At 41.2% G+C, this 14,922-nt stretch overlaps 1 protein-coding gene across 3 annotated transcripts in view; it reads right to left on the reverse strand.

The window, feature by feature from the left end:
* MTMR7 (myotubularin related protein 7) overlaps positions 1–3,305 on the reverse strand; it is a 49,925-nt gene extending 46,620 nt beyond the window's left edge. The window contains exons 1-2 of one of the 3 annotated variants that reach the window (XM_074588164.1): positions 3,229–3,305; positions 2,670–2,776 (exon numbers count right to left, since the gene is read on the reverse strand). In XM_074588164.1, the coding sequence (XP_074444265.1) occupies positions 2,670–2,693 (24 nt within the window). In that variant the 5' untranslated portion in view covers positions 2,694–2,776; positions 3,229–3,305. Of the gene's footprint in view, positions 1–2,669; positions 2,980–3,033 lie in introns of those variants that run through there. The other 2 variants (XM_074588163.1, XM_074588162.1) reach the window with 2 other exon arrangements.
* Between the last annotated feature and the right edge of the window lie 11,617 nt (positions 3,306–14,922).

Genomic DNA, 14,922 nt, shown 5'->3' on the forward strand with positions numbered 1-14,922 from the left:
AGATAGACATAAAGTAGCTGTGTTCTTCCATAGGAAGAACAACCTATAGATAGAACAACCTGTAGAGAAAGCATATCTACACAACCATGGACTCAGAACCGACAGTTACCAAACAGGAACAAGGTCTTGGGGTCATTGTTGGCATTTCTCTGAAATTTTTAGGATCCAGTGGGTTGTGATCAAGATTTCCAGTGAAGGCATGGATAAGGTGAACATGGAACTGTTATTTGCCAAATCCTCGAAGCTAGAAGCAGAGGGTATTGCATGAAACTATTAAGAACTTTTTAACAGATAGAAGAAAGTAATTTTTTTGGACAGCCATGATCTTCTGGAACTTGCTTCCATGCAGGCTGCAGAGGGAGAGGGTGTCAGCATGTTTAGAAGGAGCTTTGGCAAACTAACACAGAGGGGTCCATAAACGACACTGATCAAACCAGGAAGGGTTGGACCCTCACACAGCGGTGGATGCTGAGAAGGTGCAGAAGGTGGCTAGGTTTACATGCTCTCCTTCTGCCGTTGTCAGACACACAGTAGTGACCTACATGAACGACCGGTCCAACTGGTATGGAATTTCTTTCCACTTTTTTAATGACAGTTATGTTATATCAAATTAACTTTAATATTTACAAACCATTACTCACTATCATTATATATCAACTCCTAATGGACATCGTGTGACATAGACTTTTTTGTACTGCCTTTTGAAGGAAGAGCTTTTACTTGGGGCAGGAATTTTGTTTTCAGATGTTATTAAGTTTATTAATTTTCTAAGGATGGGATTTACCTTGATTTTCCATTTGGCTGGGTTTGCAAATCAAGGAAAGTGTCATTATTCTGAGATTAATACCTTTAAAGAGTAGGGCAGTTGCTTGTCAAATTTCTTTCAGAGCATAACTGGATGGAGTGAGTAAATGTGATACCGGAGACTACCATGTGATACAGTGAGAATATCCCTATATTCACATAGCTTTCCCCTGACTATTTTTACATTGCTGGTGTTGGAAATCATGTAACGTTAAATTCCAAATTATCAAAAACAAATTCAGTAAAAACAAAAACAAAAAACCCCAACACTGTTCTGGTGGCTTATTTTAAGCTGAGTTTTTTTGAACAAACAACTCAAAGGTATCAGTTCTGCTAGGTGCCTAACTGTGGGTACACTGACTTGTCAGTGTATTCAGGAGTAACTGGAGAGATGAAGTATTTCAATACCTACTCATGTTGAATATTCTGGATTTTCTACATTTATGTAAGAAATTTTAAACTATTTTTGTATCACTTGTACCTTTAAATCATTCCTTCCAAACTGCTTTATTATATTAGAGAGAGAACTTTTAGCATAGCTATAATGTAAGGGCACGCCAGGAACCAAGACTGCAGAATCACCTCACACTGAGTAAGAGTTTCGGTGTCTTGAGTCATCAGTACAGTGTCTTCTCACAGCTGTCAGATACAGAAATGCGTTTTACATATGCATAGTAACATTTTAAGGCCTTGCTTGTAGAAAACCTCACAGATAAGCTTCCATTGCCAGCAGCGGATACTTGTGCTGGCCTTCCATTCACAGAAAACCATTTATTTTTAAGATTTTTTTCTATCCTTATTGATTTGTTTTCACTATTTTCCTCTTTCGTGCTTTTAGCATTCTTCAGCTAATGGTCAGAAACAGCTGTTCAGCCAACTTTCACTGATTGTTTCCTACCTGTGGTAGGATATGTTCTTACTATTCTGATATTCTTCCTTTCCACAAAGGCAGATAATAGATCATGAAATGAGACGAGAGAAAAGGCAGTTGTTATAACTGCCTATCTTCTTAATATATTAGCAGTTTAACACCTAAAGGCTCAAAAATATACATTAAGTATGAAGAGGCCCTAATCCAAAATTCATGTCATCATACTAGGTAACAATAAAAACTAAATAGGCACAAATCAAAAACAAGTAACTTCTTAATCGCAGGTGTCTGGGTACATAAATAAATAAATAATACGAAAATATATCCCACCCCCACTTCAAATTAACATATTGCTCAGGTTCATTGTTTATGATTATTTTTAGTCTAAATTTTCTGTGTTTCAAAACTGCGTCCTCTTTTTTTAGAGCAAGATGGCAATTTTGTTAACAAATACAGGCCTCACGCTTAGAAAGCTGTATAAAAAGAAGGATTACAGTGGCCAAATGTCGGTATACAAACACTAAACAAATTCAGCACCAGGTTTGAAATACTGGGGTAAACTAAAGGCATCTGAAAAGCAGATAGCTCACCTCTCATTTTGGATACCTACAACTCATGGACAGCATGTCTGTTAACAGGAGGGACTGAATAAAAGGCAATTAAAATGCCCGATAAATCCTCAGCCGCCATCGCAAAACAACGTGTCCACCTCTCGGCGGATTTCGTAGCAAACTGGCTAAAAAAAAAAATCCCTAAAAAAACTCGCAGCAACTCCAAAGCAGGCAGAGGACGGCTGAGGACAGCCTCAGGCCCGCAGGGCTCCAGCCTCCTCCCAGCCGCGGCGGGGATGGACGCCGGGGGGACGGACGGATGCCGCGGGGACGGACGGATGCTGCGGGGACGGACGGATGCTGCGGAGATGGATGGTGCGGGGATGGGTGCTGGGAAGACCGGGGCCCCGGGCCACCTCTCCCCGCCGCCCGTCGGGACCAACCTTGGGCATCCGGATGTGCTCCATGGCGGCAGCTCCTCATCCACCTACCGCAGCCGGCAGAGGCAGCCCTACGCACCTGGCTTCTCTCCTATTTTCTCCTGCCAGCCCTGCTTTAAAAAAAAAAAAAAAAAAATTTTTTTTTTTTTTCCCCTTCGTGTTTTCCGGCGCAGGTAGGAAGGAAAAAAGGAGGATTTATTCAAAGCGGATAAGGTGCCGGTCGGTGGCTGCTGGCTGGCTCCACCTCCCCGGCCGCTGCCATGCTGCCCGGCGCGGGGGATGCTCCGCTCGGCGCCCGCCCCGCCGCGACCCCGCTCCCCGCCGGCCGCTCGCCACCCCCGCCCCCCCGGGCGACTAACGGCACGACCTGGGGGCGACTCTGCGGCGGTTGGCAGCCTTATCTACAATTGCATCGCTCTGCCCTGTCTTTCAGGGAAGATAAGATCGGAAAGATAAGATCAGAAAGATAAAGGGAGCTCTGTCTGAGATCGCCTCCCCCTATTTTTTTTCTTGTTCTCTGGCCCAGTGGGTGCTGCATCTCAAAGACAAAAGCTGTGCTTACTGAAACTGAAGCACTGAATTTTGTTTATCTCAAGCTCTGCGTGTCTGTCTTTCTATAATTCACGATTTTGCTGCGTCCTCAGATTTGCACGAGGGGAGGGTTTTTGTGACACATGATTTTCAGTCTTATGTCTGAAATTACTTGCCCCTTCCTTTGCCGTGCCTGGTCCATGCAATGTGGTACCTCTTGGAGAAAAAAGAAATGCTATGGAGCTGGTTTCCCCAGCTTACCTGCAAAAGATGAAGAACAAGTATCTCTAATCATCTTTGAATTGCTATCATATTTTGAGCAAAAAGAGAAACTTCCCAGTGTTAATACCAATGTGCAAATGACTAGAGGTGCTAATATATTGCTTCTGATAAACCATAGCCTTTGAGGCTTGTAAAATGCCCAGGTGTTCTGCATTGATCAATGTATTCCAGTGATTCTTTAGAAAGAGGGACTAGCCTTGTCAAGGGCTAGAAACAAATGTGGAGACCTGTCAAACCTCACAAAGGCCATGGCAAGAGCAGCAGAAGCTCCCTACATATCCTTCTCTTGCCTGCAGAGAACAGAGCATGCTTAATCTATTTGGTGAAAGCTAAAACATGGGCTGAAAATAAGATGAGGCCAGCAAAAATGTGAAAGCATTTTACCCCAAGGGAAAAGGAACAACAGGTCTAGCTGTACTGGCTCCAGTCCTGCCAACGTTGCTCCAGTCCTGACCCTTTCTTGCTAAGGCATGGCTAGATTGTTCAGCATCATGGGGATTTTTATGCCAACTCTTTTGGTTAGAGGAGACAGAAGCTGTACTATCATGACTGGAATATGTGTAATCCCTGGATTTGACCATTCTTCTTCCTTCCTCCTCTGTTTTAGCCCATTTCTGCCCCACTTTCTCTCATAGTTCAACTGCTGTTATCGGTCAGGAGTGGCTGGTATGACCATAATCTGAGACACCATCAACTGGATGAAGACTCTTCTCTTCTGAGAGGTTTTAATCATTCCGTTTCCCTCTGTTTACTCAGATCTGAAATGAGGGTTGAAGATACCATTTTCTGTTTGAAAATTCACTGGCTGGTGTCCATAAAAGTGTATGAATTGTGTAAAGAGTGGACTTCACAAGACTCTTGATCGGTGGCATATTTTGCTCTCTGTTTTAGGCCAGAGCTATCAGAATCAATTAAGAATTAACCACCCATGAAATATGTTTCCTTTGTAGTTATGCCTGATGTGATTCACTGCATACATTATCATCTTTTGGCATTTGCTACCACCAGTGAGTAAGTAAAGTTGGAAGAAAGCACGGTTATCCTTTCAGTCCTCAGAGATATTTACTTCTTCTCTGGTACATCTTGTGATTCGTTACAGCCAAATTCAAGTCCCACTGTTGATGGCAAGAAGACTGTCAGACTTAAGTGAGAATGCGCTTTATCTCTGCTTCACATTCATCAAGAGCTGCAAAATTAAGCCATTTCTCAGAGGAGACTGTTTATGTAGCAATCAGTTGCTCGACATACTGCCAGAATTTTTGACCTGTCTTGGGCTGGTAAAATAATTAATGGGCGGGTGCAGCTATAAACAGAACTTTGGTTTAGATAAAAGTTGTGCCTTTTGCAATTGTCATGGAAAGCTGCAGTAAGCACAACCTTCTAAAAATTCTCTGACGTTTTTCATTTGCATTTCACACTCATGGAAACAGCTGTCTGTTTTCACAGTCCTGGAAATGAAATCCTCTGTCCACAGTAGAGGTACAGTGAGGGTAATGACAAAGAATAACACTCCACAGTCTACTGCTCTGACTCAACTAAGATGTAAGGGCAGGAAAATTAACTAACCCATGCCTACATAGGTTCTGACCTATCTGCTGCAAGTGCCGACAAGGCTCTTGGCTAACGTCACATGAAGAAGGCCAGTCACTGAGGCCTAGAATGACACCAGTGTACTTATTTTCTATATCCATAAGCAGTTGAGTCGGCTTTCAACGTCATCCAGTAAAACCTAAAAGCACAAGTATCACTTCCAATATGTAAAAAAAGACTTCAATGAAGTCGTCTGAATGCTCAGACATTTTACATCTGTTACTACCTATCCAGGTGGGCCTGGATTTGAATCATCATGTTAGATTTGGAAGGCTTTGTAGACTTATTTTTATTTTACAATTATATTTTACTAGTTTAACGGTGGTTTCCTGTAGGCTGCATTTTAATATAATACAAACTCAAAGACTCAATTTATGTACTTGCATTAATACTTATTTTCAAGTGTAGTCTACAGATGGTCATTCAGATTTATAGACATACATTAAATACTATCATGTACGGAAGAAATCAACTTGAAATTGGTGGTATAACAGCTTTGTTGCTCGGACAACTATATCCAGCATGACAGAATCCTATGCCTGAAGAGTCTGGTATGTGGGATGAAGACGTGGAGGTTAGGGCAGCCCATGTTGCTCTGGGCTAAAGGCAGACAGTACTGGTTTGAGTGCAGCTTGGGGGTTGCAGATAACATTTTAGGCACATCTACTTTGTAGTTTGAAAATTCTTTTGCTCTACTGTTTAAACCCCTTCATAAGGTAGGAAAAATATAATTTCTTATTTCCTTTTGTCAGGGATTTTCATGCCACTTTTCAAATTATAAAGATTAATGCTTCGGGAACATGGTAGTGGAGATACTATCACAGCCTTTTAAAATACAAATGCCAAACCCCCATAAATTCCTGTTTGCTTATTTAAGGACTTCGGACACTAATATCAATGGGAGTGGCAGAACCTCCTTGCAGAAGTCTGTTACAGGAGCTGTGTGACCTAATGATGACCTGTATGATCTCATCTTTTTAATAGCCCAATGCACGAGAACCCTAGGAAGACCAACAGTACAACGGTGTTGCTGAAGAAACAAGAAGGCTTTTGAGGAAGGTTTTTAGCAAGCCTCTTTCCAACACAAAAGTACATTAGGAGCACATGTCCTTAGCGGGCACTGTAACATTGCAGCATTACAGCTTCTTTCCAGATGAGCTTCCCTTGGTGCCAAGGTCTTGGAGAAGAGATGCTCCAGCCCTACACTACTGCATGTACCTGTAACATGCTCACAGTACGGCTGAAATGAAGTGTTGCCAGTGCAGCAAGGCAGAGCACTAGTTTGATTTTCCTTCTTCTTGCCTTGGCTTCAAGCCCAGCAGGTCTCTCTGCCTATTCTCTGGCTTGGTGTTTATCTGGCTTTGGTGTTTGTAAGCCAAGTGAGCTTGCTGCACCCTTTGCTTCATCTTGGCTGCCTAGTTTTCAGTTACTGGACCTGTCGGAACAGGTCCGGAGGAGGCCATGAAGATGATCAGAGGGCTGGAGGACCTCTCCTATGAAGACAGGCTGGAAGAGTTGGGGTTGTTCAGTCTGGAGAAGGCTCTGGGGAGACCTTATAGCTCCTTCCAGTACCTAAAGTGGGCCTACAGGAAAGATGGGGAGAGACTTTTTATGAGGGAGTGTAGTGATAGGATGAGGGGTAACGGTTTTAAACTGAAAGAAGGGAGATGTAGATTAGATTAGGAAGAAGTTCTTTACTCTGAGCATGGTGAGACACTGGAATAGGTTGCCCAGAGAAGCTGTGGATGCCCCATCCCTGGAGGTGTTCAAGGCCACGCTGGATGGGGCTTTAAGTAACCTGGTCTAGCGGGAGGTGTCCCTGCGCATGGCAGGGTGGTTGGAACTAGATGGTCTTTAAGGTCCCTTCCAACCCAAACTATTCAATGATTTTATGATTCTATTTTTGTGTGATACAGAGGCAACGGGGCCAGCTGAAAGTGAGCGGTGACAGTGAACCAGGTGAGTTAAAGGGTAAAGGTGGGAAGTGAAAGTTATGAGAAAACAAACTGAGAGAACTGGGCTGGGGGATGCTGAGGTGAGGTAATTTCACTCACTGGGGAGATGTGGCAGGCACTCATACACTGTAGCATCGAAACTCCTGTTTGTCTGTTACCTATTGCCACCACCAACAGCAGCCAAACAGCCAAGGGTGCAAATGTACATGGGCAGCTTGTAGGTGTCTTGACAGTGTTTACACCTAGGACAATTAGTACCATGGATTCAGACACAGTGTGTCTGTTTATATTTGTTTCATAACTTCTGAACTTTTTCAGGGAACAAGCAAGTTTCTTGTGGCAAGTGCACTCAGACACACAAACTTCTCCCCCAGTTAATCTCTCAGGAGCTGCATGTGACAAGGTAACGGATACAGGGAGCAGCTTTCACTTTATTGTTTAACTCAGCTAACTGTTACTAGGTTTGACCTTTTAACATTTCCTTCAAGAATTACTCAAAGCAATCTTTGATTTTGCCTTGTTATAAAACATTGTCACAGTGTTATAAAAGCAAATTTATGCAGGAAAGGAAACCGTCAGACCTCTGCAAATTGGAATGGTTTTGATCCTATTGTGCAGATAGATGAATGGATGTTATATGATATATGATGCGTCATACATTGTACGTGGTACCTGGCCAGATATAAGGTAAATCTCCAGCTATGCACAGAGACTTGGAAGAAAAGACAATTTATTAATTTTTAAAGAACTTATTTTTCATTAAAATCTAGCAGAAAAAGTGATTCTTCCACTTAAAAATGGGAATTGGATATTTTGCAAGTGGCTTTACTACAGAATCGGTTATCGGCCATGAGTGACAGTGAGTAGTTGAATTCTCTTGGAGAAGAGTTGTTAGGAAGCTGTCCCAGCTCCCATAGAGTCATGAAGGGATTCTCCAAAGTGTAGCATTTGTGATACTCTGACTACCTTTACAATATCTCATCCAGAATCTTAGGCAGGAAATATTCCCTTAAATGATATTAAAAAAAACAACTATATATATATAAAAATATGCAGTTTTATCTTCTCAGACCCTTTCCATTAAAACGTTCAGTCACAGGCTCAGCTGCAACTTAGAAGAAGAAAATAAGACAACTGAGTTCAAAGCAGACCACAACTGTGTGCAGTCTGAAGCAGTATTGTTCAACGAAAAATAAAATCATGATAGCAAGGCAGCTTCCAACATTTTCACAAAGAAAATTTTCTTAACTTAAGGGACTGTATTAATGGTCTGCCTACAGCATTTTTCCCAACATGAAGAAAAAGGAATGGACACGGTATATTTGGGTTTAGGGAAAAAAGAACAGAGAAGAAAGAAAAAGTGGTTAGCAGAGGAAATGTATCCCATGATCTTTGTGTAAGAATTAGTTAAAGCTATGTTTAAAATACTGAAGAGTTAGTTTATCTTGAAACTTCCCATTGACCTATGATGATTATAATTCAGTCAAGTGAATGTGGCCTTTTCAGTTATGAGATTTATGCATGAGTTTGTGATGGCAGAAAATTATTTTCCATTACTTTCCAGATTTTACAGAAGCTCCAATGCTATATATAGAGAAACAAAAAAATGGCATTTGTTTCACAAAAATATATAATAAAAACATCACTGAAATTCTGCTTCATATCCCAAATCCACACCATATGAAAACATACTTTTCAGATAAATAATTTGTTTCTCTCTGCATTTTAAAAGGAAATCTTAAGATTAGGTTTTTGGTGGGTTTTTTCTTGGTTTTTGGTTTTGGTTTTGGTTTTGGTTTTTTTTTTAAATAAAGTGCTAAAGCTAAACACTATTCTTTGAATGTCTATGCAGAACATCTGAAACTGATATGATTCCTATCATCTTACTGACAAGCAGCCATCACTGGAAGTGGCCAGAATCAGTTTTGGCTGACTCGTGCCTCTTAGAATCCTTCTGAATTTCAAGTGATCGCCTTGGCCTCTTATCTACCACAGTATTAAGGAGATAAGCTGGCACTGTGAAAGTTGTCAGTGAAGTCTCACTTACTGACCTTCTGTGAAAAGGAGATTCAGATTACGTGATAATCTTTCAGCTACTGACAAGCAATTTAGTTTTGGAGAAATAGCTGATTAAGCAAAGGTCATAGAAACCTCAGTGTTAAGACTGAAAGGGTGTTATGATTGAGTTCACATGTGCTTTTCCAAAATTTGTCCAGTTTTATACTTGGATTCTCTTTGTTTCACTTTCACCTGGTCATTATTTTTCAGGTTCTATCACTGCTTCTTGGGTTTGGGGAAAAAATTAAATTTTGGGATGGGTTCTGAAGACAGTTTGAACTGCTTCTGGCATTCCCAGGCTGAATGTCTTTTCTTTAACTCCTAGAAGTTTCTCACCCTGTGTAGTATTAGATTTATGTTCTTGATCTCTGACAATTATTTTCATAGGTTATGCATGAGAAGACAGCGTTTCACGTAATCTGTTCCCAGAGTGGAATGTCCAGGGTATTGTTCCAACATACTTTTGCTCACTGGTCACAGTCAGGGTGCATGAATTATCATGGTTGAAAGGTCCTCATCTGAGTGGAAAGGATGTGATCCCTAGAAAAACATATGTGTGGGATGAGATGTATCATTAACTGCAGATAGCTACAGATATGGTTGTACATAACCTTCCACTCTGAGGTTATCGGTTAACTAACTTAATGATGATAGTCAACACATAGAGCATATGTCTACACTGTATTTTTGCTGCATGCCATGTCATGAACCACTGAACTGAGCGAGTTGTTACTTGCCAGTTTACATCTCTAATGCCAATCTACATCTGTACAAGTCTCAAAAGAACCATTCACATCCGACTGGCTCAATAGCTATTCCATGGTCTTGGTGCCCACACAGGGTAGACCCTTCTGTGGCTTATGCTTGCCAGCCATCTGCCTGGTGCACATTATACACATTTTATATGTAAGAGCAATACTCCAGAGTCTGGTCCTTCCTGGCCCTTCTCTCTTCCTCTGTGATGCTCCTGCTCTCTGGTGCTGTTTTTCAAGTCAGGCTATGGCAACTGGCCTGATGCTGTTCGACCATGCCAAAGGGGACACCAACACATATCCAGATCTGATCATCATGCAGAAACTGCTGCTAGTGCAGCTGGAAAAATATGCTGAGGAAATACTCCTAAAAGAACAGGATACTGGGTGCTGCTCTGGGCTTTGGTTGGAGTCCACTGAGGTCTTCTCAGAGTCAGAAAAGATTTTGCCTCTATAAAGCTAGGAATGGGACTGTACCATTGTAGCCCAAGCTGACTACTGGGGTAACAGAACTTGCAGATATGAAGGTTCACATCTGAAAGCCTCTATTTCTAGTTGTTCCCTGCCCTTCAGCACCAATATACTCCCTTCTCATCATTTATCTCTGTGGAAGAGAGCGAACATCCGTTTGTAGACCTTCACTACTTGTGACTGCTACTACTACTACAGTCATGCTTGCTGCTGGCCAGCCAGTTTCCACAATAGTGTGTCATTGTCGGTGTGATCATCATGGACAGCTCCTACTATCATTTAGTCAGCATCGGCAGCATCCCCAAGAACACGGCAACTTTGCGACTTCCATCCATTGTCAAAATTCACAGTGGGAAAATCAGCAGTATTTACATTCTCCCCCATGTTGTCCCCATCCAACTGATGCATTTATAGGCTTGTGATGGTAAGTCTTCTGAAATTTTTAACTTTTCAGAGATAAAGAAACTGGTACCCTCTTCCCTCTGGGGTACATCAAGATACAATGACCCAGCCACCACTTGCAGCACAGGTCTCCCTACTACAGCAGGGGTATTCAGACAGCCTGCAAGCTTATGGTCAACTACCCCTAGAGCCAAAAGGGAGCATTTACTCCAGCATTTTATGATAGAGGACTCTGAAGGATAAACTAGGTACGGATAGTCCAATGCCATCAAACTTATACCTGCCTGCCGTATTTTATCTATTGCTGCTTATTGGTCTCAGACATCCCTTCCCAAAGGGCTGCCCACAGCCAAATCTCAGGGCAGGAACAGGCCTAAGCAGAGTAAGTGTCCTTACACCCTCCCTAGTATAAGATGGTACTGCAGAATGTATTCATAAAATAAAACTTTACGATGTTTGGTACATGCACAAGAATACCTCGGCCAACATGGCCAGCAAGCAGTGTCAGGAATGTAATACCATATTAAATACTAGTGTAGTCAGCAGGATTAAAGAAAGATGGAACCAAACCAGCCAAGCAAAATAAACAAAGGCCTATGTGTCCAATGAGCAGAAAAAGGAAAACAGAAACTTTCTTCTCAAAAGGATGTAACTAAGTGTTACGTCCTACGTGGCTTCCAAACAGCTGTTCTTCACTCAGTTTGGGCTGTGGAGTGCATGCTCTGGCATTACCTCCTCCCCAGCTGGTGTGGGGTTAGGAGCTTGCGGCAAAGCTGTCTCTAGACTCTTGAGAGCCTGAAAGATCCGGTGGCTACCCCAAGAGGAAGGCTAATACGAGATCAGATTAGGAAATTGACCCTGATGTGCCTTAACCTGCAGGGTCAGGAAACTCACGTGTCTCCTCCACAATGGCCTTGATCTCTTGCCTCGGCTCCTTCTCTTTGGCTTCTTTGTGAATCTTCACCATGAGTCACCACACTTAAATTTTCATCCCACCAGTGTACACAGTGATAGAGATGTATCATTTCCCTTAGGAAGATGGTCTGCTTCCATAGGGCCTGCTCGTTCTTTCGTTTGAGGTCCTTCCTTCTGTAAATCTACCCAGGGTGCTGTCTGGATGATTCCATCCCTGCCATGCCAAACAGCAACTCGACTGTAGTCTTGCAGCTGCTAGAAGCTACATGGAGCTCTCAACCTTTTTTCTGCTCAACTGTCAATGATACAAGGACTCTGACAATCTTTGAGTGACCCAGCTTTAGTTTGATGAGCTTGCCAGTATGACTGAACTGAAGGCAGATGTTTCCCTTCCTTGTAGGACTACGGGGAAAGATATTCCTGACTTAAGCCCACAGAGATCAGGAAATGTTAGTGAAAACAGACTGAAAAGAATCATAGAATACCAGGTTGGAAGGGACCTCTGATCCAACCTTTCTTGGCAAAAGCACGGTCCAGACAAGATGGCCCAGCACCCTGTCCAGCTGAATCTTAAAAGCACCCAGTGTCGGGGAATCCACCAGTTTCCTGGGGAGATTATTCCCCAGGTTATGGATGTCAGTTATAGCTGATTGTTCCCACTGTGAAAAATTTTCTTCCTGTGTCCAATCAGAATCTCCCCAGGAGTACCTTGTACCCATTACCCCTCATCTTTTCCATGTGACTCCTTGTAAAAAGGGAGTCTCCATCTTCTTTGTAGCCACCCTTTCAATACTGGAACGTAGTGATAAGGACTACACCTGATGGGTGGGGGCAGATGGAGGAAGAAAGAGCAAAACAAATTGCCAGACTGACAAGGCAGAAGTACTTTCGTGGACTGGTGTTCAGGGAACACATTCCCTGCCTTAAGGTTTCACGTATGTTGAACTTCAAAAATGTCTGTCTGTAGTGTTCATTACATATTGTTACATGGAAAATAAATTTCAGAGAACATTTTCTCTAAATCTTCAAGTGTACAAGCATAGCTTCCGTATTGCGATCTCTATGGCCTTAGAAAATATTTATATTTAATTGAATTATTTGAAGCCTTAATCTTATTGTGTATTTTGCAAGAGGGAATGTTCAGCAAGTGTTTGCAGAATCATGCAAGAAAATACTGGAATTCGAAATAACTTTGTCTCTCTTAGATATTTTGGCTTTTGGTGTTCTCTTTTCCTGGCAAAGTATCTACTTTTTCTTGGACAAGCCCTGGTATATTTCCCAAAGCAAAGGAGTTAATTAATTTCTTTCATATTCTGATGACTTTCTAAATTTTCATCCTTAATTCCGTATTTGTGGAAAAGTATATAGTTATTTTGTTTATTTGGTTTTTGTTTCTCTTCTCAGTGTAATGCAGAAATGGACAAAAGAAAGGTGAACTAGATGAGAGAAACACAGAGACAATAAGAAATATTCCTGCTACATGTAATTTATAAGAGCCACACACCTCAGAAAATATACTTTTATAAAAAAGCTCCAGATATCCTATGGTTAAACATTTATTTGAAGTGAAACTTAAAAGATCCCAGAAGTCTCTCTTCAGAAATGAACTTTTTTAGCATGACAGTAAAAAATTTGTTAAATTTAGAAAGATAAGGGGGCCCTACATTGATTTGCCTGAGACTTAATTGAGTTGATTAAACTCAATTTAGTGCAGAAATGCACTTTTTGGGAAGACATCATGTTTTTGCTAGGTTGTCAATATTAACAACCAAGTATATTTTTACTGTGAAGGATAATATGTCATTGTGACTTTTTTGTGACCATTTTAATGGGACCATCAAAACATAAGTTTTGGTAACTGATAGGAAAAAGTAAGTGGAAGATATGATCAGCAGATGCCTAAAGGAAACTACATAGAGTTTTCATTTCTATTGTCTGAGTCTCTTTCCATATTCGATATTGGCAAATATATTACAACAGTATGTTTCCCAGTTAAAAAAACAATGCCGAAAAAAGCCCTTGAAGGCTTATTTAAATAAAAATATGTGATGTGGATTTAGCAGAGTAGAAATCCAAGGTCTGTGTAATTTAGAACCTTGTGTAATTTTCCAGTTGTTAAATCACTTGTAGTTCTCCCTTGCAACAGTGACCTTGGTTAGATGTTGATATGGAAATGACTGTAGGTATAAAACATAATAAACTCTATGCCCCATCATTTCTATAAAATCGAATATTCTCTATCTACACTGACTTCTATCACAAACACATTTTTCCAGCATTCATTACATTAATAATTCATCAACCAATTATATTTGCCATATGATCCAATACATCACTATTAACATGAGAAAGTAAATTACAAAGTAAATTACTGAGTAGAAGGTTGGATTTTTTTCAGACCTTTGAGAAGTCCACTTGCGGGTGCCAAATTCTTCTCTGTTTTATGCTCTTTGTTGATATATATTGAAGGGATTAGGAATCCTGTCTGTCATCTGGATAGTGTAACAGGTACTCAGAAGTTGTGCAGTCAGAGTCTTCTTTTCCTGAATGGTTTTTGTATTATTAACTAGAAACAAATTACAGGATTAACTGATTTCCGAGCCAGTAACCCTCTGCACTTGAAAAGTGTGATAGCTCCCTCTTCGCCTAATGAATAGAGGAGTCAAGTTGCAAAAACTAATAAGACGCACTGCCATCGTGGCAGCAAAGGTGCAAGCACTAGAAGTCTTCAGAAAAATGCATGCTGAAGTAGCACTATCCAGCAATAAAATGTCCACAGAGATATTTTATTAAACCATACTGCCCAAGACCAAGTCCTGCTCCAAAAATTACTGTGGAAAATCAACCTACCAAACCTTGTTGTTCAACAGGTTTGAGCAAAAGCGAGCAAGGACACATACAGCTTTTCTGCTCCAGGGTGTAACAAGGTTATAGCAGAGAGTGTTTCTCATAATTTCATCCATAGTTCTCTTCTCACAAGCGTACTAAGGCTTTATACATCACCTTGGTAACTGTACATCTTGGCGCAGGTATTTTAAAAACTATAAAGACAATGGAAGTATGTCCTGCCCCTACAAAACTCCTGCTGAGTTGAACAGGTCCAGGAGTCCACCCAGGGAGCTGATTTTCCAACATTGAATTAAATCCAGATTTCCACTTACAGTTCTTTTTACAGATTTCAATGCTAGATTGTTGGAGCCTGGTATACATTACGATTTTTTTCCCTGAGAATTTACAGCTGCCATATCACTCCAAGGATGGAGAATGCAGTAGTCAGAAATAATCAGTTAGTATATCAAA

The sequence above is a fragment of the Larus michahellis genome, chromosome 5 (genome assembly GCF_964199755.1).
Source record: "Larus michahellis chromosome 5, bLarMic1.1, whole genome shotgun sequence".
Lineage (NCBI taxonomy): Eukaryota > Metazoa > Chordata > Aves > Charadriiformes > Laridae > Larus > Larus michahellis.